The 25,228-nt window shown below is 32.8% G+C and overlaps 1 protein-coding gene across 1 annotated transcript in view; it reads right to left on the reverse strand.

Annotated features, from left to right (window-relative positions):
- Positions 1-25,228, reverse strand: part of Cdh12 (cadherin 12) — a 646,257-nt gene that overhangs the window by 173,705 nt on the left and 447,324 nt on the right. The window contains exon 4 of the mRNA XM_076856175.1: positions 15,746-16,040. Within this exon, the coding sequence (XP_076712290.1) occupies positions 15,746-16,040 (295 nt within the window). The remainder of the gene's footprint in view (positions 1-15,745; positions 16,041-25,228) is intronic.

Raw genomic sequence — 25,228 nt, forward strand, 5'->3', positions numbered from 1 at the left:
AGAGAGGGAGAGAGAGAGAGAGAATTTTTTTAATATTTATTTTTTAGTTATCGGCGGACACAACATCTTTGTTTGTATGTGGTGCTGAGGATCGAACCTGGGCAGCAAGCATGCCAGGCGAGCGCGCTACCACTTGAGCCACATCCCCAGCCCCACTGCTGTAATTTTTATTCTGGCATATTGACTGACAACAGAATATCTACTTGCTAAACAGGTTAGTTAATAAAAAAAATCCTTGTTTATTATTTTATTTTCTGTAATACAAGAGGGATTTTACTACTGGTAGAATAATGCATGTATCTGTGAAAAAAGGAGAGAGATTAGTTGTTAATTGAGTTGAGGAATGGCTTAGCTCAGTAGTTTCTCTTCTCTAGTTATTATTTGATTGTAATTGTGAACAAATAAGCCATCCTCCATTAAATGTAAAATCAACAGTAGAATGTAGCTATTTAAAAGACACAGGGAAAATTGTTTGAGGAACATGGTTCAATTTGGGAAAAGTACTGGCCTCAGAAGATACACAATGCAATTCATGTTACTGAATAGAATGGTCATAGTCTTTTCTCCTGTGAAGTTCATATCCAGGACTTTCAGTGGCAGATGGGAAGGCTGAGCGCACTAATTTTAGACATCCTATTATTTTCAGGTACGATGTTGTGTGTGTGTGTGTGTGTGTGTGTGTGTGTGTGTGTGTGTGTTAGTTACTTGGGTCAAACCTAGGGCCTCAAACATGATAGACAAGCACTTTTCCATTGAGCCATAGCCTCATCTCTGTTAGATTTTTATACAGTAATTCCTTTAATACACATGTACCCTAGTTATACATTTCCATTTTACAAATGAAAAAAAATATGCACTTGCAAATTTCAAATAACTTGCCCACAGTCATTCAGGTACAAATTTGTGGCACTAATGTCATCTTTATCAAATACTAAAACCTTTTCATATAAAATTAAGGTTCAAAATGTGTTCTAAACAAAGTTAATTAGAAGTTAAACCACCTAATATATAAAATGTACCCCACATATTAAAATGTCAGGATTTAATTCTCTAGTAATAATGAAATAAGTCATTTGGATTACTCTTTCCATTCCAAAATGATTTTTCAAAAATACCAGTTATTACACATTGTAAGATAACATTTTTTAAAGTATGGACAGCTTATAGAATTTTAATGAGCTATCAAACCAAATATGAGGAGAAAAAAGGAACCCTGAGGGATAAGGATATTGCCTTCCTAGCTGCAAATTGCTGATCCCTGCAACTAAGAATATCTAACACACTCAGATTGAATTAGGAAGCAGAACACAGAACTAACTTGTGTTAAGAAGTATGACAAGAACCCTTCCCCCAACAATGGAGATCATCAAGTCCTTGTAGCCAACCAGTTAGAAAGCACCTGTGGCATGGGTCTAGTACTTGGATTTGTGCATCTGTATGACTCAGATAATCTCAAGATTGAAAACATGGTTTAAAGTAGTAATACTTATGTTCTGCCCCATGTATTAATAGTAAAAAAATTCAAAGCTTTTATGAATGTCTCCAATCAAAATCTTACAGTATTCTCAGAGAACACAAATCCAAATAAACCAGAATTTACAAAGTCAACATAAAACAAAAGAGTTTAAACACTAAACAAGTCAAATGCAGATAGAAAATATTTTACTGTTTATAATTTTAGTAAAAAGGATAAAATAATTGCAGAGTAAATTTGAAAATATTATATTCTACAATAACTAAACAGAACTTTAAAAATGAAATATAATTACTCAAATTTTTAAAAAATGTATTATTATTTTCCACCAGTAGGCATAGAAGAATCAATATACAGAAATATAGGCCAGGAGAAATTTACAGTTCAGCATGGAAAGGTAAAAAGACAGGGGGAAAAATATAGATACCCAAAGAAATGAATGATTATGATGAGAAAGATATCAAAATTAATGGATTAAAACTTTTGGTACCTTTAAAAAGCCTCAGTCATCCAACAAAGCATGTCTGTTAAATAATTGCTCTGACATCCATTTAATTATTTTTCCTCACAAGGCAGTTCAGATTGCATAATTTTTTTGGGCATCAGCTTTATTTTTATATTATTTAGCGTTACCAAGTATTGTTTTATAAATGGATTATTGTTTCTTATTTTTACATATAAAATTTATGTTTATGTATTGAATTGCATCATCATTAAAATGTGAGGATATTAAAATCATTCATACTTTATTTACTTTCTTGTGTTAATCCTGCTTTCTTAGTATTTATTTCATTTTTAATATAGTGTTAACTTCATTTTATTACATTTGTTTAAATATTTGGTAATTCTCCAATTCCATGCCTTATTTGTTGGTGAGGGTTTTGATTAAGCATTATGGGTAGATGAAATTTGTTTCCTCTGCTCACATGAGAATCTTTCCCTCAAGTAACTGAAGTTTCTTATTATTAAAACATCTGGTATGCCTTATGGGTTTACGCTTTCTTTTCAGTGGTCAGTACACAAATCTTTTGAAAATGGGGACATTTCCTCCCAACATGCTTGCCACAAAGGACAGACTCTTTTCAGTGAACTGTAATGCTGGGGAGTGCCTGACTGTGAGTTCATCATTTAGACAATGACATGGGGGCTTTCATCTCAGAGCAAAGGCATTAAGGAAATATTGACTGAGTGTGGGATAAGAAATCATTTTTTTTAAAGAATTTCTTTTTTATTGTAGATGGGCAGAATACATTTATTTATTTTATTTTATTTTTATGTGGTGCTGAGGATCCAACCCAGTGCAGCACACATGCTAGGCAAGCATTGTACCACTGAGCCACAACCCCAGCCCCAGGAAATGATTTTTAATAAACATTGTAGCCTCTTCTTCAAGGATGTAGCTTTTCTATTTCTAATTTGGAGATTATTTTTTAATTCAAATGGAAGTATCACTTTGTAGAAATTCCTCATTTTTGCTAGTTTGGGATCATCGATCCCTCACATCTATTAGGATTTGCTATCAGCTTATTTGCACATGATTTATGCATGTATGTATACATGCATGTTTTGTGATTATGTATGTATATGAGTGAATGAATGCCATTTTTTTCTGCTTGGAAATTTTTAGATAGAATAAATTGCACCAAAATTAAAATTTCTATTTAATGAAATTTTCACAAATGTTGAAACCAGTTAACCAGCACCCCAATAAATGTAAAAACTATTGCTTCACTCTTTAGTCTTTTAGACTATTTTAAGACTTATTTTATTGTATAGAATACATGGTCCTTCATAAATGGTCCATGTATATTTGATAAAAATATTTTCGTGTAACATTTTTTAAAAATTTATTTATTTATTTCTTACATACATGACAATAGTGGAGTGCATTACATTTATTATTATCCATTCACAGCACAATTTTTCATAATTCTGTATATAAAGTATGTTCACACCAAATTATGCCATGAGCTTTTTTTGCATACAATTCTTAATACATTTTTATACCACAATTAATCATAACTCTGCTTGTATATAAGGTATGTTGACATCAAATTCACATCTTCATACATGTATTTTGTATAATGATGACCCTCTCCTTCCACCATCCTAGCTATTCCCCTACTCCCTCCCTTCTCCTCCCCTGCATTCCCTATCTAAAGGTAATTTTCCTCCTATTCTCTCCCTCATGTAACATTTTCGATAATTGAATATTAGATGAATTGGTTGATTGCATGTATTTTATTTTTTATTTGTGTATTACTTATTGTGAGCTGAGTGTTAAAATCTACAACTACGAGTAAAAATTTTCTATTTCTGTTTAGTTCTGTTTGTTTTTCTCCTTGCATTTGGCTGCTATGTTGCATTTGTAAAAGCCCTGAGGATTTCAATGCATTTCTGAAGAGTTTACCCTTTTCACAATGTTAACTTATCTCAATTTCTTTCTTTATGTATTGTTTCCACATTTTTTTGTTAGTGCATTGTTGTTGTACATAATGGTGGAATTTATTGTTACATATTTGTACATGCACATGATATAACAATATAATATGGCCAATGTCCCTCACCAGAATTTCCCCATTTCCTTCCCTCCTCCCTCTGCCTTTTCCCTTTCCTCTACTCTACAGACCTCTCTTAGATTTTTCATGAGTCACTCCCTCTTCACCACTCCACCTTTATTTTCCTTTTACCCCTGTAGCTTCTACACATGAGAGAAAACATGATCATTTTTCTACATGACTCACTAAAACTGTATTGTGCATATATGCCAAATTTTCTTTACTGATTTGTTGTTGAACACCTATGCTGGTTCCATTAAACTGTATCATTTTATCTCTAGAAACCCAACTTGTTTGGAATTGCAATCTGTCTGCATTGTCTTTCTATGCTTACTGCTTCCATGGTACTCCTTTTATTTTTAATATATTTCTGTCTACATGCTTAAAGTGCATTTACAATAGAGGGTTATGGACTTGTCATATTTTATCCACTCTGAAAATTTTTACTTCTTAAGTATCTTTTGTGTTGAATTATGTGCTCCCCAAAAGCTATGTTGGAGTGCCAACCCCAGCAATTAATTTGAATCTTCTTTCAAGAAGGGGTCTCTATATAGTTAATCATGTTGCACTGTTTTATTGGTTGCTACAAACTTTAGGTAATGTATTGTAAATAAAACTGGATGTTGTTTTCTGATAAAGGTTCTTAAGACATTTCTTTGAAAGCAGTTAAACTGCTGAGAGATCTTTATCTGGCGTGTCTCATTTCATTATTTTTTAAAGTAAGTCTTTTTTTTTTTTTTTTTCATTTTGTTCTTAGACATAGGGCATAGGCTTCACTGAACAAAATGGCCCTTGTTCTTACTGCCTGAGATAGTCTCTCCTCTGTGGCTGGTCAGTTACTTCCAACACATCCCCTTCCTGTATTAAACCTGAATTCGGTCTCCACAGAAGGTGCTTTCTGCAGGTTTGCAGGGCTGTGTCCATGCACAGAACATGTCCAAATCCCATGCTAAACCCTTTTTACTACTTTGTAGTGCATTCTATGTCTTTTCTCCCCTTCCTACACAATACCAGTCACATCAGTAGCCCCAAGGTCTGATCTCTACTTCTCTACTCTTTCTTTTTCTTTTCTTTTAAATTGATTTATTTATTCTAATTTGATATATATGAGAGCAGAATGCATTTCCATTCGTGGTACATATATAGAGCACAAATCTTCCTGTCTCTGGCTGTACACAAAGTAGACTCAAACTATTCATGTCTTCATACATGTACTTGGGGTAATGATGTCGATCTTATTCCACTGTCTTTCCTAACCCCATGCCCCCTTGCTACCCCTTCTTCCCCTTTGCGGTTATCTAAACTTCTCTGTTCTTCCTACGTTCCCCAAACCCCATCTCAGTGATTGATCAGCATCATCTTATCAGAGAAAACATTCAGTATTTTATTTTGGGGGATTGGTTTACTTCACTCAGCATAATATTCTCCAACTCCATCTATTTACCTGCAAAAGTCTACTCTTTATTCTGAGAATACCTTTCTGTGTCAATCACCCTTGTAAAATTAAAACCAAAAAGTGCCCCTAATCAGAATCTGGCTATGTGTGGTACTCCTTCCATGTTTTTTTTTTCCCCTCAAGGATAACAAATTAATATGGCTCTCCCTCAGCCTTAGATATGGACATTATATATATATATATGTGGTCCAGTTTTATAAATATTTATGATGAAAAATCAAATGTGGTACCAATGATTCTATTGTGTTACAAATAGAAGCCATATTGACATATTTTCTGTCTTTAAGAAAATTCTTATTCTTTGTTCTGTTAGAACTCCTCCCCCACTTTCCAATTATTTGTGTAATTACTATATTCTATTTACTTCAATGGCAGTTTGAAGAAGAAATATGTTTGCTCAGTCTGTTTTTTAGAAACTCAAATTGTATCACTTTACTTTTCACATAAACTAGGCATATTTTTACAATAATTTGTTATGCTTTATAGACCCATCTCATTTGTTTTCTGAGTTACTATTCAAATATTTTGGATAAGTCATATTTACTAATGAGTATGCATTCTTAAAAGGTTTCTGAAATAACCTTCTTAGGTGATTTGTTGGGAACAATTACAAGGATAAACATAGAAAAGAAGTCATTGAAGACATCCATTACAAAACTAAAACCCAATAGGAAAAGAATCTGCTGACATAAGACAGAAGGAAATGGCTAACATTTATTTAAACCCTTCTAGGGTTTAGTTGTTGTTGTTGTTGTTTTAATAGCATCTCTTTCAATTCTTATAACAATATTTTAGTGGCAAATAGTACTTACTCACTAAGCTTGACAAAAACAATACCAATTTCCAAACACTTCCCCATCCTACAACAAAGTTTATAAGCAGATCTTTTGTACTCCAGGGATCCTTCTCCCCTCAGAGCCTTCTGCTTTTCTAGAATTAGCACAGGTGTTTTTTAACAATATTCTGTAAACCTTCTTATCCTTGATATTGCCAGGTTTAATTATTCTCTATTATAATATTTCTACAGATAACCCTTGTGAGAAACAAATATCTGGACCAATAAAATGATTTTTAGAAGTCTTTCTTCTTTTATTATTTACAAAACAATAATCTTACTGTAGGAAAAACTCTCACAACTATTTTGCTTTAATTATGCTCCCAATTAAGCTAAGCCTGCTTCTGTTGTAATAGATTCTAACATATGCATACAGTATTTCTTTTGATTCAAGGTGGGGATTATTGATGTTCCTGTAGTAAATAAGCAAACTATATTTTTAAAAACACAAAATAAAATTTTATATGTTTAAGTAACTATTGGTGCAAAGTTGAAATGTGTTATACATTGAGTTCCACATAATCACTCATTAATCCTCATAATCATTGTTATTTCTTATATTTAGAATTAATTGTCACCTTGTATATAAACCAGATTTTTTTTCTAAACACCTGGGGGTGAGAAATATAGGTGATAAAGCTTATATAACATTCTTAAATTCCAGAATACCCATTCTGACTGACAAGTGGCAGTGAAAATAGTGAGTGAAACTTCATATTAAATATAAAGTGAATATATCTGACAATGGAAATGAGTAGAGAGCTACTCCAAACTTGGGTCTTTTCTTAAGAGGTATTTAACATTACCAAGGAAGAATATAATTTTTGTAAATGACAAATTCTTTCAGAAATGATAATCATATTACTTAAAATGTTTGAGGAACATGAAATATGTTTTCTAATCTTTTAGTGAATTTTCCACTAAATTGTTGTGACAGTGTTTTCAGTATGGATTACTTCACTGTATAATAACATGTATTTTACTAAATACAGTTAAAAAGTAGGGAAAGGACATGAATCTGTCCTTTAGAAATTCAGGCTGCAACCAATCTCTTTCATATTTCATTTGATTCATGTATTAGATAATCATATTTTGGCACTTGCTAGTCATCAAAGTATTTTATAAAATTATTCCATTGCAATGCTTTTCTCAGAGGCAAAATATGGTTAACTGTTCAATTGAAATGTTTCTTTTCCTTTTAGTGCTTTTGCCAATGAAATTAATTGCACCATATTTTCATATTCATTTTTGTTAATCATTTGTAAAATGTCAGCCTCTTGAGCATTTTTTTAAATTTTAATTGTTTAGTTTTGATTTCTGGGTCAGAAATGGAAATAGTGATATTAATAAATTCATGATATTCTTACCTTATGAGGACATTTTCTGTAATACCTACTTGGTAGTAAATATTAATGCTGGTGAGCTTTTAAAAACATACTTTCAGCAATTTTGCATTTTTCTTCAAATTGACTATATCTCAATGAACAACTAGTCTGTAAATCCAGAGGAAGCAGATAGGGAAGTAAGTAATGTCGCAACACAAACTAGAAGCTGCCTCTTTGAAACTCATTAGTATTGTTTTAGTTTTTGTGTAAAATAATAATAATAATAAAGTTACATGTTTGTAAGAATTTTTATTTTTGCAGGATACATTTTTTCAAAGTCCAAAAAAGAAAACCCACAAAAAACAACTTCATCATGAATCTTTAGCCCTTAATAGGAGTGTTGAAATCATTATAATAAAGCCACACCAACACTTCCAGCAGAGACTAGAGACTTCATGTTACCACAGGTTAATGTGGGACTTGCTTTTCCTCTTCATATTTACTCTTGTTTTTGCAATTTCCTTGTTCCTTTCTCTTTGTTTGTTAATATTGTTTTTCTTCTGGAAAAAAAATTCTTGTAGATGCAACATTCTTTTTCTTCATGATTCTATTTTTTAGATGTTGGTCTTAACCTCTTTTCAATTTGCTCAATTTACTATCCAATAGGTCAAAATGCTTTTCTGTAAGTACCAGATAGGAAATGTTTTAGTCCCTGTGAGCCATATATTCTCTGGTGTTGGCCACAGTGTAGTTTGAGCACTGTCATAGACAATATGTAAATGGTTGAGTATAACAAATCCAAACTGTGAATTTAGTTCACAGACCACAGTTTGCTGCCACTGTGTGACAGCTTTGTGATGAAGGCTTTCTGAGGACAAGGGTGGTTGTCTTTTTCACTTATTTTCTAACACTGCAGTATGCTTGTCACATAGATATATGATTAATAAATGATTTTATTGAACTTATTCCTACAATAGAGAATTTAGGAAGAAGAAAATGATACACAATTTGGAAAGCAACTAGATGCTACAGAAATCAAAACTTAAGTAATTAATTATTTGGCTTGAGTATTAATTTTTGTGCCTGGGATGATAGAACCAATTCATTTTGGAATTGTCTCATATAGCACACCTAATTCTCATGTGAATTCGGTTAAAATGAGCACATTTTCAGGGTTAACTTCTGAGTAGAACTTTATATAGTAGTTTCCTCTTCACTTCAGAGTTATTATGCTCAATTATTTCAAATTATTATGCTGAATAATTTCCAAACATAGACTACAAGTCCTTTATCATATTTGAATTACAGGTCTCAGAACTTTTATAGTCTGCCATTTCACCTTTGAGTCTTTTTCACTTTGTGGAGTATCTTTGCCTCGATCGATGGTTATGATAGATCAGTGACGAGTACTTGAAGGTGTTTTCTTTCTTTTTTTAAAAAAAAATAATGATGTTAGTGCATGCGTATCTTTCTACTTCAACACAATACACAGATGAAAAAAAAATATTTTTGAAAACAGAACTGACCTCTGTGGAATTCCGGTACAAGCAATTGAACCTCAGCAAGCTTCTGTTACCAGCAGGGTTTTATACAGGTGCAACTGTTTTCCCATGATCACTTACCATAAAGCAATAGACAATTGGGCCAAGGTAGCCTCTTGCCTGCTTTTGTGTACAAAATATAAATAGAATGGAAGAAATAAGGGAAAAAAATCCCGCAGCTGGAAGGCAACTTTAAAGAAAAATGATGTTCATAGCTATCCTGCCAGTAGCTGGCAAAGCAGTTTTTATAAAACATATTTAATGTTTACAACCACTTGGAGGCTGGGGAAGGAGTAATACTTTGAAAATGTGTTTAATGTTTTGAACCACTCTGTGGCCGAGAAGCAACTCCTGCTAAAATATATTTAATGCTTAGAGTCATTTGGCACTTTAGGAAAAAAGAAACTTCTTGTTAATTTTTAACATTTATTGCTGATCAGTGGCTGCTAAAGCAACTATCAATTCGGCATGTTTTATGTTTAGGGACACATTGTGCTGCTACTAAAACAATTCATTCGCTTTTCTCAAGGCTGCACAAAATCTGTCAATAGCATTACCTTTGCAATTGCACCACCAATAAAAACATGGGAATCAGACGGAGGAATAAAATGCTCCCTGAATGCTCAGTCATAACATCCTATGACCCTGAAAAGAGTTCTGCTATGCCAAGTGCCATGGACATTTCACGGCTGACACAGGCGAGATCATAAGGCCCTGCTCAATTCCATCAAATGTGTTAAAGCCATGAAGAAGACTGTGAAGCAAAAGAGTAATCTGATAATTGATGCTTCTTACAAATCAACACCTTGTCTCCACATATTAAGATAAAAGAGTCCTCTACACCAAAGCAAATATAAATTGGAATAGAAGGTCCATTGTGTTTTAAATAGTTTAGTTTGTAGAAAGGAAGATGGTAAATATTGAAGTTTTGTCAGAAGGAGAGACTGAGAAAAGAGAAGGAACATCTGCAATTTAGGCTTTCTCTGGCTAGTCTCCTCAGAATGCTCACCACATCGGGAACAGGACATGTCCCCACTTAATGACTGCACTTTTCCAGGGATTGTGTTAAGTGGTATGTGCACATTTTTCCCCCCTTGGTACTTCCAATACCTTTGAGAAGAAGATATTTAAATTATTCACTTGCTGGTAAGAAAAGCAAAACACAAACAAGAAATATCACCTATCCGAATGAAATAAGAAAACGTATTTGGACTCTTACCAAAGTGTGGTTTGAAATCTTAACAAATTCAAAACCCATATGTGATTTCAAATACACGATACAGCTAAGCATGTTGGCTCACACCTGTAGTCCTAGTAACTGGGGAGGTTGAAGAAGGAGGATTGCAAGTTTAAAGCCAATCTTAGCAATTTAGTGAGGTCCTAACTAACTTAGCAAGACCCTGACTCAAAGTTTAAAAAAAAAATAAAATAAAAAGGGTTTTACATAGATAAAATGTTTTTGCTGTATTTTATGAAAAAGCAAGTAGGACATGGAAAACCAAGGGCTTAGACAGTGAACCTCAGATTCATGGGCAATTATTCCCAGGCATTAAAGCTAGTCAAATGATTTTCCTCATTGACGACCCAGATTTCAGAATTGCTATTCATTATCCCAAATTTTCACAGAACTGTATGCAGAAATTATATCATGCTTACCTTACCATCGTGTTCTAGGTGTGTCTGGGGTAAGCAACTTAATTCTGTAGTTTAACAGGTCTCAAATATAGATGAGCTGACTTGTCCCATTCTGGACTTGATTTAGATGATGAGGTCCTGGTTGGGGTCTAAGAAAGGGCTTAATATATATTACAGGAGAGGAATGTCCAGAATCATGACAGCACAGGAGGCAACAGAGTGTTAGGTAGAATGTAAAAGAATCAAAATTATCAGTTTCCTCAAGTTTATGCCTTTGTGTCATCCCATGATCTGAATGAGGGCTGGACTTATTTCTAAGAAGTCATGGGATCTCACTCTCAATATCAGATTATAAAGTATATCTTCAATCAAGGTTTCTCTTTCTCTATTTTTGTCTCTTTGCTGACTCTGTTTCTCTCCCTGTCTCTTCCTCTCACTCTCCCTGCCCCACTCTCTCAGCTGCTCTTGGGGAAAACCAGCTGCTGTGCTGTGGTATATCCCTGTGAGATCTGTGTAGCAAGGGACTGAGGACTAGTGATGATCACACGACTTAGTACAGGAGCAAATTCCCACCTATCCAAGATTAAACCAACCTCAGCCAATAGTTTGGCTAAACTTCTTAAGTTTTGGGTTAATGCATTAGGTAACAATAAATAATTGATACACAACCTTCATCACTTACTATAAAGGAATGTCACTAGTCATGAGACAAATCAGAACCATCTTCTACCTGGTGGTGGAACACTAAGAATACTGCACTGGCTCTCTGATATCTCCCACAAAAATATATATCTTTATTTAAACATGAGGCAACTACACAAACTCAAAATGAGGGATATTCTAAAACATTACTGGCCAGAAATCTCCAAAAACTGTCATGTCTACCAGAAAAAGGCAAGGAAGTGCTTCAGATTGAAGGAACTAAAGACATAAAATGTAAATGTGATGTGTGATTTAGAACTTGAACTTTATAAATATAACACCTCATTGAGACAACTGATGAAAGCTGACTCAGGTCTAAGGATTAGACTGTAAATTCCCATGTCTGAAGACTAATTTTGGTTATAGAGTGAGAATGTATTATATGTAGAATCGTCCACATGCTGCCTTGGAGTTCTTGACAAGGACAGTGCTTATGGGCAGAGACAGACACCCAGGAGTTTCCTGCTCCCCTGTGCTATGCAGCTGCTCCCAGTTGGTACGTCAGGCACTTAGACAAGGCAACGTATCTATTTTATAGTTTGTTGGGTTTCCCCGCCCCCATTGGAATCTCTCTGAAAATAAGTAAGTGGGGGTATTTATATGTGTTCCTAAATTGTAACAATGATGTAATAAGTTAATGCTAAAAATAGGTAGAATCTTCACTTTTTCCTTCCTGGAGATATTCTTTTTCAGTACAAACATGCAATACATACCCTACAGTCAGAAACCTCTAAAATACCCTAAAAAAATTTATTTTAGCATTTGTCCCCAAACTTTATGTGAAAAAAAATAGTTATAAGAAACTAAGAAAGGAATACTTTTTATTCTTTTTTATTAAGCCAGTTGTTAATTTTTTTTCAATGTACCAACTTCTACTAAACTTTTTTTTTTCTAAGAAGGTGAATAAGAGATTCCTATTCTTCAGATCAGTTTTCAGTAGGAACCCTATCCTCAGATTATATTATCTAATATAAATATAATATATTTACTATAAGGCAATAATAGGCATTCCAAACTCCTAAGATTATCTGAAAATGAAAGCTAAAATTAAGTTTCCCCAAGATTTTATTTAGTAGCTTCTAACCCTAGGAAAACAGTGTCATTATGATTAATTTCTTTCCAAAGAGCCTAGAAGAGGTTCTTATTTTCTCAGATACAAAATTTACTGTTTTTATATTGAAAAATTAAAACAAAAATAATGCACAAAGTTCTTTTTCTTTCTTTTTAAAGATGAAATCAAATAAAGGATAAAAATTTCCAGTTACATTATCTAGTACCTTGGTATTGCTTAGGAAGCAGCACATTTTACTACATAAATTATGATTCATGATTCAGAATTGACAACTACTAAAACATGTCATAGAGACCTGGTTATTAATAATCTAATCAGCTGTCTCAAAATGAGTTAGCTGAGGCAGAGAAAGAGAACACAATTGTGAATATGGATTTAAACACTTGAATTCTTCCAGTGCTCCATGGAAAGTAACTTAAACTGCATAATCTACTGATGCATAATCATCAGACATTAAAGAGGGCACATTTCAGCAATTCATTGTAACTCTAGTGATCTTAAAGAATTAAGACCACATTCATAAAGTCTAAATTCGTCTCCAAGGAGTAGCTTTGAGTTGGAGAATATCTGGATCATTAAGTAATTTCCTTAGGTCAAAGTAAAAGCACTTTATCTCTGAATATTACTTCCATGGCATATTGGATATAGCAGGAGTTGGTAACAGAGTGACCTTTCTCTTAAACAATTCATAGATTCACTAGAATTTTCTTCAACTTAAGAAATTAAATGCACTCCATAGTGTTATAAGTCTTAAATATTGATTTTCCTCTAAAATCTCAAACTGTTCTGATCACCACCATTCTCTCTTTGTACACTTATATTCCATGTAATGTTAACTTCACTTAATTTCATTGCAGGTTATTTGAATACCATGATTTCAGGTTTCTAATCCATTACTGACACATTGACATTTGTATAAGACACTTCATTCCACTGATACTTCATGTCGTTCTCTTTTGTATTACAAAATAAACTATTTCACTGTATGCATTTTTCAATTGGTTTTTTCTTCCCTTTTCAGAAAATGAAATTGCCACATTCTCGATAGTTAGCTAACATTGTGAATTTAACAGGGAGAGTTCCATCCAGTCTTTTTTTTTTTTTTTTTTTTTTTTTTAAAGAGAGAGGTGAGAGACAGAGAGAGAGACTGACAGACAGAGAGAATTTTTTTTTTAATATTTATTTTTCAGTTTTGGGCGGACACAACATCTTTGTTTGTATGTGGTGCTGAGGATGGAACCCGGGCCGCACGCATGCCAGGCAAGCGCACTACCGCTTGAGCCACATCCCCAGCCCTCCATCCAGTCTTGACCAGTAATTATTTAAATATGCCTAGAAAATAATAAGAGGAATCACTGTCTAGATTGCTTGGTGCTGGGTGGTAGGTAGGAAAATAGAGAAAAATATAAATTTTCCTTTGCTTATTAGAGCAGGGAACCATTTCCACTGGTTAATATGGGCATACTTGAGAATGGAATTCAAGAACTCTTGGTATATACAGTAAATACAAGTTTTGGATACACAAAAGTCGTTGGTAAGCTTTGAATTAGTCATGGAAAAAGAGAAGCAGCAACAGATGCCACAACTCAAGTTGGCTCTCCAGTGTTTGGGGGACTTATATATATGGGGGATTATGAAAAAAGGCAACAATGCATGGTACGTATTCTACTTTTAACATTTAATTCATAGGTGGTACTTTACCTCTGTATTCATTTGAAAAGAGAACCTTGTGTAAATGTATTTCAAGAATACCCAGGCTAAGCTACAGTATGTAAATAGGTTCAGGTTCAAGAGAAATACTCCTGCTATAAAAAAATAGGAATACACCTCAGGGACTGTCACCATCATGTACATCCATAAAACTGGCATCTTAATTTTAATGTTATACTCCATGTGTGTATAATATGTCAAAATAAAATCTATTGTCATATATATCTAAAAAGAACAAATAAAAAGAGAAAATAAAACAGAGAAAGTGGATAGGGTGGTGCAGGCCTATAATCTTAACTGCTGCAAGACTGAGGCAGGAGGATCACAAATTCAAAGAAAAACAGGGAAACTTAGTGAGAACTTCTCTTACAATAAAGTGAAAAGGGTTGGGGGGGGCAGCTCAGATGTAGAGGTCTTGCTGTGTAGGCAAGGAAGACCCTGGGTCCATCCCCACTACCATGGGGTGGGGAGGGATGTGTTGCAAACCAAGTTAAGATTTTACTGGAGTCTCTTGAGTAACCAATAGAAATTTCAGTAATGGCACAGGACAGCACACTTCACAGAGCCTCATTTTCTAAAGACCTTTCCAATTTCTCATGATCTCATAGTATATGGTGTCAAACCCCAAAATTGCAAAAGCTGCATTCACTTTGCTTTCTCACTTACCTACCTTGCTCCTTATCACCCACATTGATTTCTCTCTCGGGCACTAGCTACAAATTTTCTAAATCAGGGCTTCAGCTTTTTTAGCCCTACACTTTATCCTAATCAACAAAAGACATAATTGTTTATCTAATGAGACAAAATTTCTAATACTGTAACAAGATGTGTGTGTTTGCTTTAAGGATGTTGTTTTAGTAATAGAGTCACTTAGCATTTCAAACTCATGTCGATATTTCTAATTTATACAAAGTGGTTGGGTTAAACTACTTATCCAATGAATAGCTCTGCCTTCTTAAAAGCCTTTGTCTCAAAGTATATTACCTCTACTTTTCTCCCCTCTGTAAAATAAAGACACAATTAATAAAATAGTTCACCTCATTTCCTGAGATTATTTTCTAATACAGCATGCTTTTTCACTATTGCATTTCTAAATCTCTAGCAATCATAACACTGCTGAAAATGGACAACTCAAAATGTACCTGAAAATGAATGAGATCTGCAGCTTTTCCTTTGATTTCTTAGGTAAAGTAGAAAATATGGTCTCTGAATGCCTGATAAGGTCATATATACAATTTCAAGTGCATTTGTTGTAAATCTATGTGACAAGTTCTACAGCCACTAACTTGTTTCTGCCCTAAGGCAGTGTGTGCAATCTTCACTGCATGTCCTGAGTGGTTGAAGAGTAATTTGGGGGTTACAAATACTATCAACCTGAATATGTGAATGTTGGAGAGATTCTTTAGCATCTGACAAAGTATTCACGTGCCTACTTACCCACAGGAGACATTTCTGGAACACTAGCAACATAAGGTCCATCCAAAAACTTTGGCTCATTGTCATTAATATCCTGCACTTTGATGATGAATTCTGATTCAGGCTCCAAAGGCTTCCTGGTCTCTATGTCTACAGCCTGTGCACGCAGGGTATAGAAAGGTTTTTCTTCTCTATCCAGGCTCCTTATTGCATGAATGTCGCCTGTGGTTTCATCAATGGTAAAAACGGTCCCGGCACCATCTCCTGAGAGGGTGTATTTAACAGTACCCTCTCCCTTGTCCAAGTCAGAATGAAGCTTTGGGGTGGGGGAAAGACAAGGAAAGAGAGGAGAGAAGAGAGGGACACCATTAAAAATTTTGCCATTATTAAAGAGTCATAATTTGAAAAAAAAAAGTGTGCTGTGAAAACCTATGTAAATAGATAGATAGATAGATAGATCCTTGATATTCCAATTTCACATTTGAGTTCCTTGCCTTATTTCATAGATGGACAACAAATTCGTTCTTTCATTGATTTTACTTTCAGTTCATTCTATTTTTTAATGCATTTTGAAGATTAGAAGCACACTCCAAACCTAGTGTAAGTGTAACAGATTTTGAACATTTGTTGAGTTCCTTTGTATCTCTTTAGGAATAAAATTTTCATCAGAAACTATTCACAAATCTTAAGCATAGTTTTTGTTTTAGATTAAATGATCATATGAAAATAAGTAAGCTCATAAATACCAAGTTGTAAGTCTTCCACATGAGCTAAAGATAGAAATTAATGACCTAAAATAGAAAGAGATGAGTTAAGAGAAATCTCAGAAAACACTGAGCCTTTTTCTTTGGAAAAGTAAGATACGATCTTTCAGTTATATGTGGTAGATTATCTCATTTTAACCAGTCAAGATTGTATTAATTATCCAATATTAACCAAACTATTGATAGCATCCATGGTTATTTTTTCAGATTAACAGATAAGTTTCTTCTAATTCATTATGCATATAGAATATTTGTTTATTGTAATTCAAATAAATTTAAATTCAGTTAATTTCTTTTAAATTTCAACACATTATTAGTTCACTGTATTATAGCATGGAATAAGATGCACATGAAATCCAAAAGGGAGAGAATCAAAGAGAAGGGAAAGTATCACAGGTATATGGTCAGCATTGCTCAAACTGGAGTCCAAGAATAAGTGGAGGCTCAACATATATTTGGAGAAACATAAATTATCTAAGAATAAGTATATACATACAATAAATATCACCTTAAAATATTACATTTTACAGCTTATTTAAAATATTACATATTACAGATTGCTAATGCATATTCTTATGATTAATATAAATAAATGTATAATTATTTTACACAATAATTTATATTCTTATAAATGATATCATCTATATTTCTTTCATTCAGATGCTGAGCTAAAGTGTTTTAGACTATTTTCATTCAGGATTGTCTAGTTTTCTGATTTCAGTATCCAAGACTTTATATTTGAGAGCTTAATGCCCTGAACAGATAATTTAAAGAAAAAACTTTGAACTTTTATAGTGCTCATAACCATTGGGATGTGCCTTACAATCTGCATTCAGGTGCTGCTCTCTGGCAAAACTTTGGTAAAAAATGGCTATTGTGTTTGTTAATATCGCAGCACAAAAAGAGATTTAAAATATTTTTAATTACATAAACATATATTCTATGCAATTACTCTTTCTGTGAGTTAGTATTAGAAACAAATTAGAAATACCCGTTAAATGTAATTCAACATTGGCTACATCTTAGCTTTCAAGCTTGACATTGTGGTTTAGGTTCAGTAAAATGCTATCCTTCAAATTAATGTTACTAACATGAATTTATTCACTTTAGAATTTGTATTTACTTCAAAATTTGCTCTGAAAATATGTTTGTGTATGAACATAAGCATAAGGATTTATACTTGATTGTGTTAGGATTCAGGCATGAGTAAGTTGGTAGGGGTAGGACATCAGACATACACATCTAAGCGAGTCCATAAATCACAGGACTGGGGATAACAGAAAAGTTTATCAAAGCAGGTGAGCATCAGGAAAATGGGAATTGGTATTTCCAAACACTCCGGACAGTTAATTGTAATACCTTAAGGCAACTATTGTTTCAAGATCTCTTGAAACCAGGTCCTCACAACTCTCCCTCTGTGAAAGATCATCACCAAAAATAGGTCACAGCCACCTTGTGACCATCAGGATCCATACAAAGTTTTTCTGAGGTCTCTACAAGGGGTAACAAACCACTTAATGGAGTATTAAAAATTGAGGTAAGATGAAAGGGACTCAGTTCCCTTAAAAAACCCAGACTCTTTAATAGCTACCCTATTCTCTCATGGGAAGGTCAGCTCAGTGCCAATCCCTTGCATGCTTATTCCCATTACTCTGTGCAACATAGTTAAAATCTTTTCTATGGGATTACCAAGATTTGGTCCTTGAAGTCACTTGAACTCTGTGATTCTTCTCTTCAAGAGTTAAGGGACATAGTTAAAAGACTAAGGCAACAATTAGAGGGTATATGAATTTGATATTTCTTTAAGTTTCTACATTTTACGTAAGTATGATGAAAATTGCTATAAATTGTAGGAGGAAGTTTTTCCCCCCTCCTAATATTTTAGAAATGCTATGAAGCATGGGAAATTCCAAGCATAAAATCAAGCTGCAGTTCATCATTCTTTGAACTTAGGAATTTCAATTCACAAATTTCAGCCATATTATTTAAGATATTCAATACAGTGAGTATTTCTTTAGCTTTCAAATTTATCTAAAGATACAAGACAGGCAAAAGTTCAATGCAATACAAATGATTTTATAAACTAGATCCATTATGTCAATCGTTCAAAGAATATGTGGTGATATTTTGAGAACTGAGTGAAAATTCCAAGTTGGTTTTTGAAAAATACTCTGAGTTGCCCCCACACACCAAAGTAAAAATTTAAAAAAATCATTTAACTAAAATCAAAACTGTTCTTTTGAAAATGTCATAATAAAAACAAAAATGTGTTTTCATTCCTATCCAAAATTAAAATTAGATTCACCTGCTGATTCTCAATCTTCTACCTTTTCCTTCTAATTTAAAAAAATGTGTTTTATAGAGATTATAGCTTTATAAGAAATACCTGAAAATACATTAAATCTTTGAGTTGCAAATGAACTTGTTGAATGTAAAACCCTTGAAAGATTACAATTTTTACAGGTGTTGAACATGTGATAAAACGTTAATGCAGATCACAGGTGTTATGCTGAATTGACTGGCAATATTTAAAATTAGTTACTCAGTGCTAATTGACTCAAGAGCATGTGTGACTAGTATAAAGTGTATCTATTTTTCTATATCAATTCTGATGTGAGATAAATAATAATGCTCTCACATTGAATAATATAAAATTTTATTTAGTTGGATTAAATATTTTGAATAGAAAATGGAATAAATTATGATGAAAATATCTATCATCTGTCACCTACAAATAGCTTGTTTTATTTTACCTATATTTTCCAGCAATATAGAAATATAAATATACAGATGAAAAGGATAAAAATAATGCAAATATACATTTGCTATAATTTATACATATATATTTCTCTGAATAGATATGAACACTTGACAAAAAAACTGAGTTGACATATTTCAATAGTATTTTTATAATTATTTTTTCATATCATTTGAAATTCTTCAATTTTTTTTTTTTTTTTGAGTAACTGCCTTATATTCATTTGGTGAATTTGAATGCTATAATGAACATCATCCATTCTTTTATAAACAATATGGTGAGTGTGTGTATGTGTATGTTTTCTTCTGTTTATTTCTGAAATAAAAAGGCAAATATCAAGACCAAAACTATGATCATTTTTATGAATCCTGGAAGATATTGAAAAATAAGATTCAGAAATTGATCTCCATAGATAGAACTGCTATCCCAAGCCTTTCAATAATGGAATTTAGGCTGAGCCTACACTGTGAAGCTATTTCATAATCTCATTTGCATAAAGAGGGCTGGGGTAGAAGGATTCACATGCTTTGCCTCATTTTTGGGTGGTGTTAACTGTAAAAATAAAATCATGGGGCATGCATCATTTTACAGTCACTTCAAGCTACACATACAGCATGCTGATACCTCTACCAAAATTAAATTTATTTTCCTTTATGACAATTTAAAAATAACTGTCAGAAATGTGTCTTATCCCAAGTAATAAAAATAAGCTGTTGCTGAGTAGGTGCCGACTACATTCACTGACTGAAGCAGCCAAGTCCAATAATACCATTTTTTAGTATTGACACTTAAAATAAAATTTCTCCCAGAAACAGAGTTCCATAAATGATGGATGTGGAAATAGACACTGTCCAGGCAGTTGCTTTGTGGAAGTGGTGGTGTTATTTTCTGATGTGTTCCAAGTCATCTCAGATGGTGCGTGAAAATGAGATGCCAAGAGAGGCTTAAAAAAAGATACTGAGGACTAGCTTCAGAGTGTGAGCAAATCTTCAATTTCTGTGCTCAAAAGTTTTGAGAAAGCTAATCTAAAGTTAAATGTTTACTAGCATCTCTCTGATTATATTTTGGAAACTGCTGCAAAAAAATGGAGTTTATTCTTATTTTATATGGGTTGAAAAGTGCACATAAAATGGAAAATGCTTTTGTATCACCATGTCCAGCAGTGATTTTGTTTTCATTTTCCATTTGCCAGGACAGGAGAATGTTTACCAGGCATGAAGCGAGCATGGGGTGTGCTAGGAGGAAAAACCATTGATTTTAAAATTATAGTATTTGTGTGAAAACCAATAATTGTGTTTTTAACAAATGCTATTTATTAATTCATATGTAAAAAATATGCATTTTACATTAGTGCAGTAGACATACCTGTGAGAGAAATGTCACTGAATTACCAGCTTACTGATATCTGTAACAATTTAACGTTTAATTATGCATCATTATGCAGACCCTAAGACTTAGAATTAGGAATATTTCCTAGAGGGAGATGGAAATAACAATGCTGGACAGTTAAAGTTAGGCTCTTATGAGGTAATCAAAAAAGTTGTGAGGCAAGGATAAAAATGGAAAGCTAATAAACAGCATTTTTTTCAAGGAATTTTACCAAAAAAATATTTTAATATTGTTGCAGCCTTTGAAATATTGTTTAAAATTTTAATTTCTGTGCTCTTTAAAATGGCTGCCAGTTTGTGAAGTGTTCCTTGTTTTCCAAATCCCATTCATTCATCCCTGTCTTAACTTTCATAAGCATTCATTTTACCTCTTCTCCTATGGCCTTAGTCTCTGAGGTTGTGATTAGCATAATATTTTGAGGGAATTTTGTTTTATGTTTTCTTAGGCTAAATTATATGAAATTATGGAAATAAACATGAGGTGGGGAATATTCATTGTTAATTTCTTTACCTATTACATAGGTCAGCATTTTTGCCATGAGCAAAAGACCTCAGAAGAACAACATACAGGAATAAGAGTTATTTGGTTTTCACTGTTTCAGAGGCCTTAGGCCATAGTCCAAGGGATTCCATTGCTTTGAGCCCTTTAGGAGGCAGAACATCATGAGTGTTGCTGAGGAACGCAGTTTAGGACTCTGTTTAACAGAGACAAAATGTAAATCCCATTAAGCAACCCCTGATGGCTAATTGTATGTGTCCACTGATTGGTCCATGAGATTCCTAAATATTATTCTGGGTGTGTCTGCAAGGGAGTTTTTGAAGGAGATTAACATTTGGGTTATCTCAATAGAGTGAAAAAAATAGATTGTCCTTCCTCATGTGAGTGAACCATATCCAATCAATTTATGGCCTGACTGTAACCAAAAGGCTAACAGTTTTGTGAATAAGAAGGAACTCTGCTGCCTGATTGTTTTAGAATTGGGACACTACCACATCTTTTAAAGAATATTCTTTTTTTATTACTTTATTTATTTATTTTTGTGCAGTGCTGGGAATTGAAGTCAGGGCCTTGTACATGTGAAACAAGCACTCTACCAACTGAGCTATGTTCCCAGTTGTTAAAGAAATCTTTTGCTTTGAACTTAAACTGAATTATTAGCTCTTCTTGGGTCTTGGGGCTTCCTATATTTATACTGGGAACACAAAACTAACTTTGCTGGGTCCCAGCTTGCTGATTATATGTCTTAATACTAGACAGTTTCCATAATGATGAAGCTGATTTCTTATCAGCAATCTCTTCACAAATCTATATCAATGTCTACATTTATATTTATCTATATCCATGTGTGTATCTAATAATCTGATTATTTCTACTATTCTAGGGGACATTTACTGATACACAAGTTTTCTAAAGTTATTCTGTAATTTGATGCTAAAATATTTTTAAAATTCTAACACTATTTTATAACAATTGCATAATGTAAAAATTTTTGTTTCACCATTGGATAATATGCAATGCTTAGGTGATTTCTGTTTTCATTTTAAATATGGATTTTTTTTCTATTTTATCATGTTTGTTCATTTCTTTACATTATTTGATTTTTTCATACCCTTAATCTCATTCTGTCTCTCAGGCCAACATCAATATCCTTGTCATTACATACTTTCCATAAGAAGGCCTAAACTTTCCAAATCCAAATAAGAGAAGCTGAACAATTGTCAGACTGGAAGTTTTCTTTATGAATCTTCTAATTTAGAAACAGATCTTGCATCTTATGTTTTCTTCTATTTGGTTCATTCTTTTGTTTGCCAGCATCAATATCATATAATGTCTTAAGAATGTTTCTGTGACTGGAGTTTTTGCATATCAGAAAACCTTTATTTTGCAGTCATGTATAATTAATTATTGTCTGGGTACATATTTCTAGGTTGTAAATCTCTTCATACATTTGAAATCATTATTATGTTTTCTTGTATATTCATTGATTTCTAGGAAACAAGACACAATGTTTCATGTTATAGGTAATGAGACTTTTTTCTATTTATTTTAATTAATTTACTTATTTATTAAATTTTTCTATTTATTTATATTTTTTAAAAATCTTGGTATTCTAATTATTTAGAATATCATATCCAAGTATGTATTTTTTGAAAAATTTCAATATTTTTTCTCCAGGTTAAGTTTATGTGTGTTTTTCCACATGATATGCACTTATAAAATTTTCAGTTAAAAATGTATTTTTTCAACATTTAGAAATTTCCTTCTATGATTATTTTCCTTATTATTCCTTATCGTGTTTTCACTGTTATTTACCTAGAATTTATATGTTCAATGTTAGAAATCATGCATCTTCCCTATATCATATACATTTCACTTGCATTATTCATTTTCTGTTTTTTTGTCTATTTCTTTAAAAATGCTTTTATATTAGAATAATTTATTGGTATCTTTTCTCATTTTCAAAGTCAGTACACACATAAGCCAAAGATATATCCTGAGACTTCTTTCTTTTACTTTGAGTGTGTTCCCATTTTAAAGAATTATATCATTATCTTGCAGACATTTTTTTCCCCCACATTTTTGAGGACTCCCACTTTTCGGACTTTGCCTGAATGATCAGTTCTTTAAACACTTATTTAAAGCTTTGAAATCTGAACATTTCTGGCATTCCATGAAATCTAATTACATTTCTGGCATTCCTCAAATATCTGACTACTCTTAGTCTCTTAGTTTTCTGTTCATTTAAAAGATACATAATATAATTTGTAGTTGTGGATTTGTGAGTTAAATGTTTTCATGATAATTTTGACCTAGTATTAATGCAAAGAGTACCAATCATTGCTTGAGTTTCAGATACATGGTGAGGGTATTTTAACCATAGTGTTGTGCTAGTACTAATATAAACACAGATTATCTGAAGAATAATTTCTTTTTTAAATTATAGTTTCTGTATTGCTCATGCTCTGATCATTTATACCTGACTTTATTATTTCATACAGGTGAGAAAAAATTTGTATATATAACACCAGTCAATATCTGTATTTTCCCTGGCAGACTTTATTCCTTTTGCCCATAATAGCTGACAATTGTAAGACTTTTTTTTTTTTTCAAAGTAGCCTCTACTTTGCTGGAGCTCTCTAAAACTCTTGCATCTAGCATCCCTGAGCTTCTTTGACCAGTTACCAGTCCCTTACCTATTTGTCATTTTACAGAAATTAGTTAGCCTTTCTTATGCCATTCCCACCAAAATCATGGGTTGGAACTCTTGTTCTTATACTACAAATTACTGATGATCTCAGGAAAGGAGTTAAATATTTGTGGGCAGTACACCATTTTACCTTAACAAAATTATGTAGAACAAAATTTAAAAACTATAAAAAAACGGATAGAATGATAACCTATATTCTTACCATCTAGAGTAAACAAATATCAACATTGTGTTGTACTTGCTTTGTTCTTATATGTGGACATTTTAGAAGAAAATGCAAATATAATAGTTCACTATACACTCTTAAACAGTGATTTATTTAAAATAAAGTTTTACCTTACACAATCAAAATGCTATTAAATCATTTAAGAAAATTAATGAAATTACTTATTATCTTTTAATAACCATTACTTATTCAATATTCCCCATATCTCTATCCAAATATCTTTTTTTTTCCTTAATTCTGCTCCACATAATTGGGAGAGCTTTGTAACCAGAAATGGACACCTTTGGGGCTAGAGATATAGCTCAGTGGTAGCATGAACAAAAGAGAATGTTCTTACAGCCATTTCTACACACATACATTAAAAGGTAAAGGAAAAATTCCTTGTACAGGATTCCTTCAGGAAATTTTCTTGTAATAATTGCATACAAGTGGTAATACTTATTATTAGTTTAAAATAAATATAGAATGATTTAAGCATAGGGTTCAGTAGACAATGCTTGAGATTTGAAGTAATATTGTACATGTCTTATTTAAATGCAGGATTTACTCAGACAAACTGGCCAAAATATGTTTTAAACTGAATTTCTTTGACAGAAATACTTTTATAACATAGAAAACAAATGATTTTTGCTATTTCTTTACTGGTAAGCCTGTAAAATACTTAATGTTTCCTTTTGTGTAGTTGTTTAGTTTCATATTAATACTTATTCTGCACTAAGAAAGATCACATTGGTTATTGGATTAGATAAAAACCCATCAGATTGTGATTACAGTGTTGTCTATAGACAAAAGGAGACCAGACCTGAAGATGATCTATAACTCTGACTGAGTAATGCTATAATGCAAATTTCTTTCTTCCCAAAGTCACTGAATGCCCAAGAATATTTGACATTCTGTGTGATTCTACTCTCATGAGAGGACTCATTTGTTCTTCCTAGCTTGATTGTTGCAAATTGAGCAACATGATTATCACTTACAAGGTTAGGAATTCCTTTTAAACAGTCCAATGTGAGTAGAGAACTCCCCCACCTGGGTAACAGACCCAAAGCTATTTATCATCTGGAAATGTTTCACTTTCTATTTAAGAAAGTAGAAATCCATTTCAAAAAAGCCCACACTTTCCCCTGAGATATGCTAAGGAAAACCAAAGGAGAACAAA

This window comes from Callospermophilus lateralis, chromosome 5, assembly GCF_048772815.1.
Source record: "Callospermophilus lateralis isolate mCalLat2 chromosome 5, mCalLat2.hap1, whole genome shotgun sequence".
NCBI lineage: Eukaryota > Metazoa > Chordata > Mammalia > Rodentia > Sciuridae > Callospermophilus > Callospermophilus lateralis.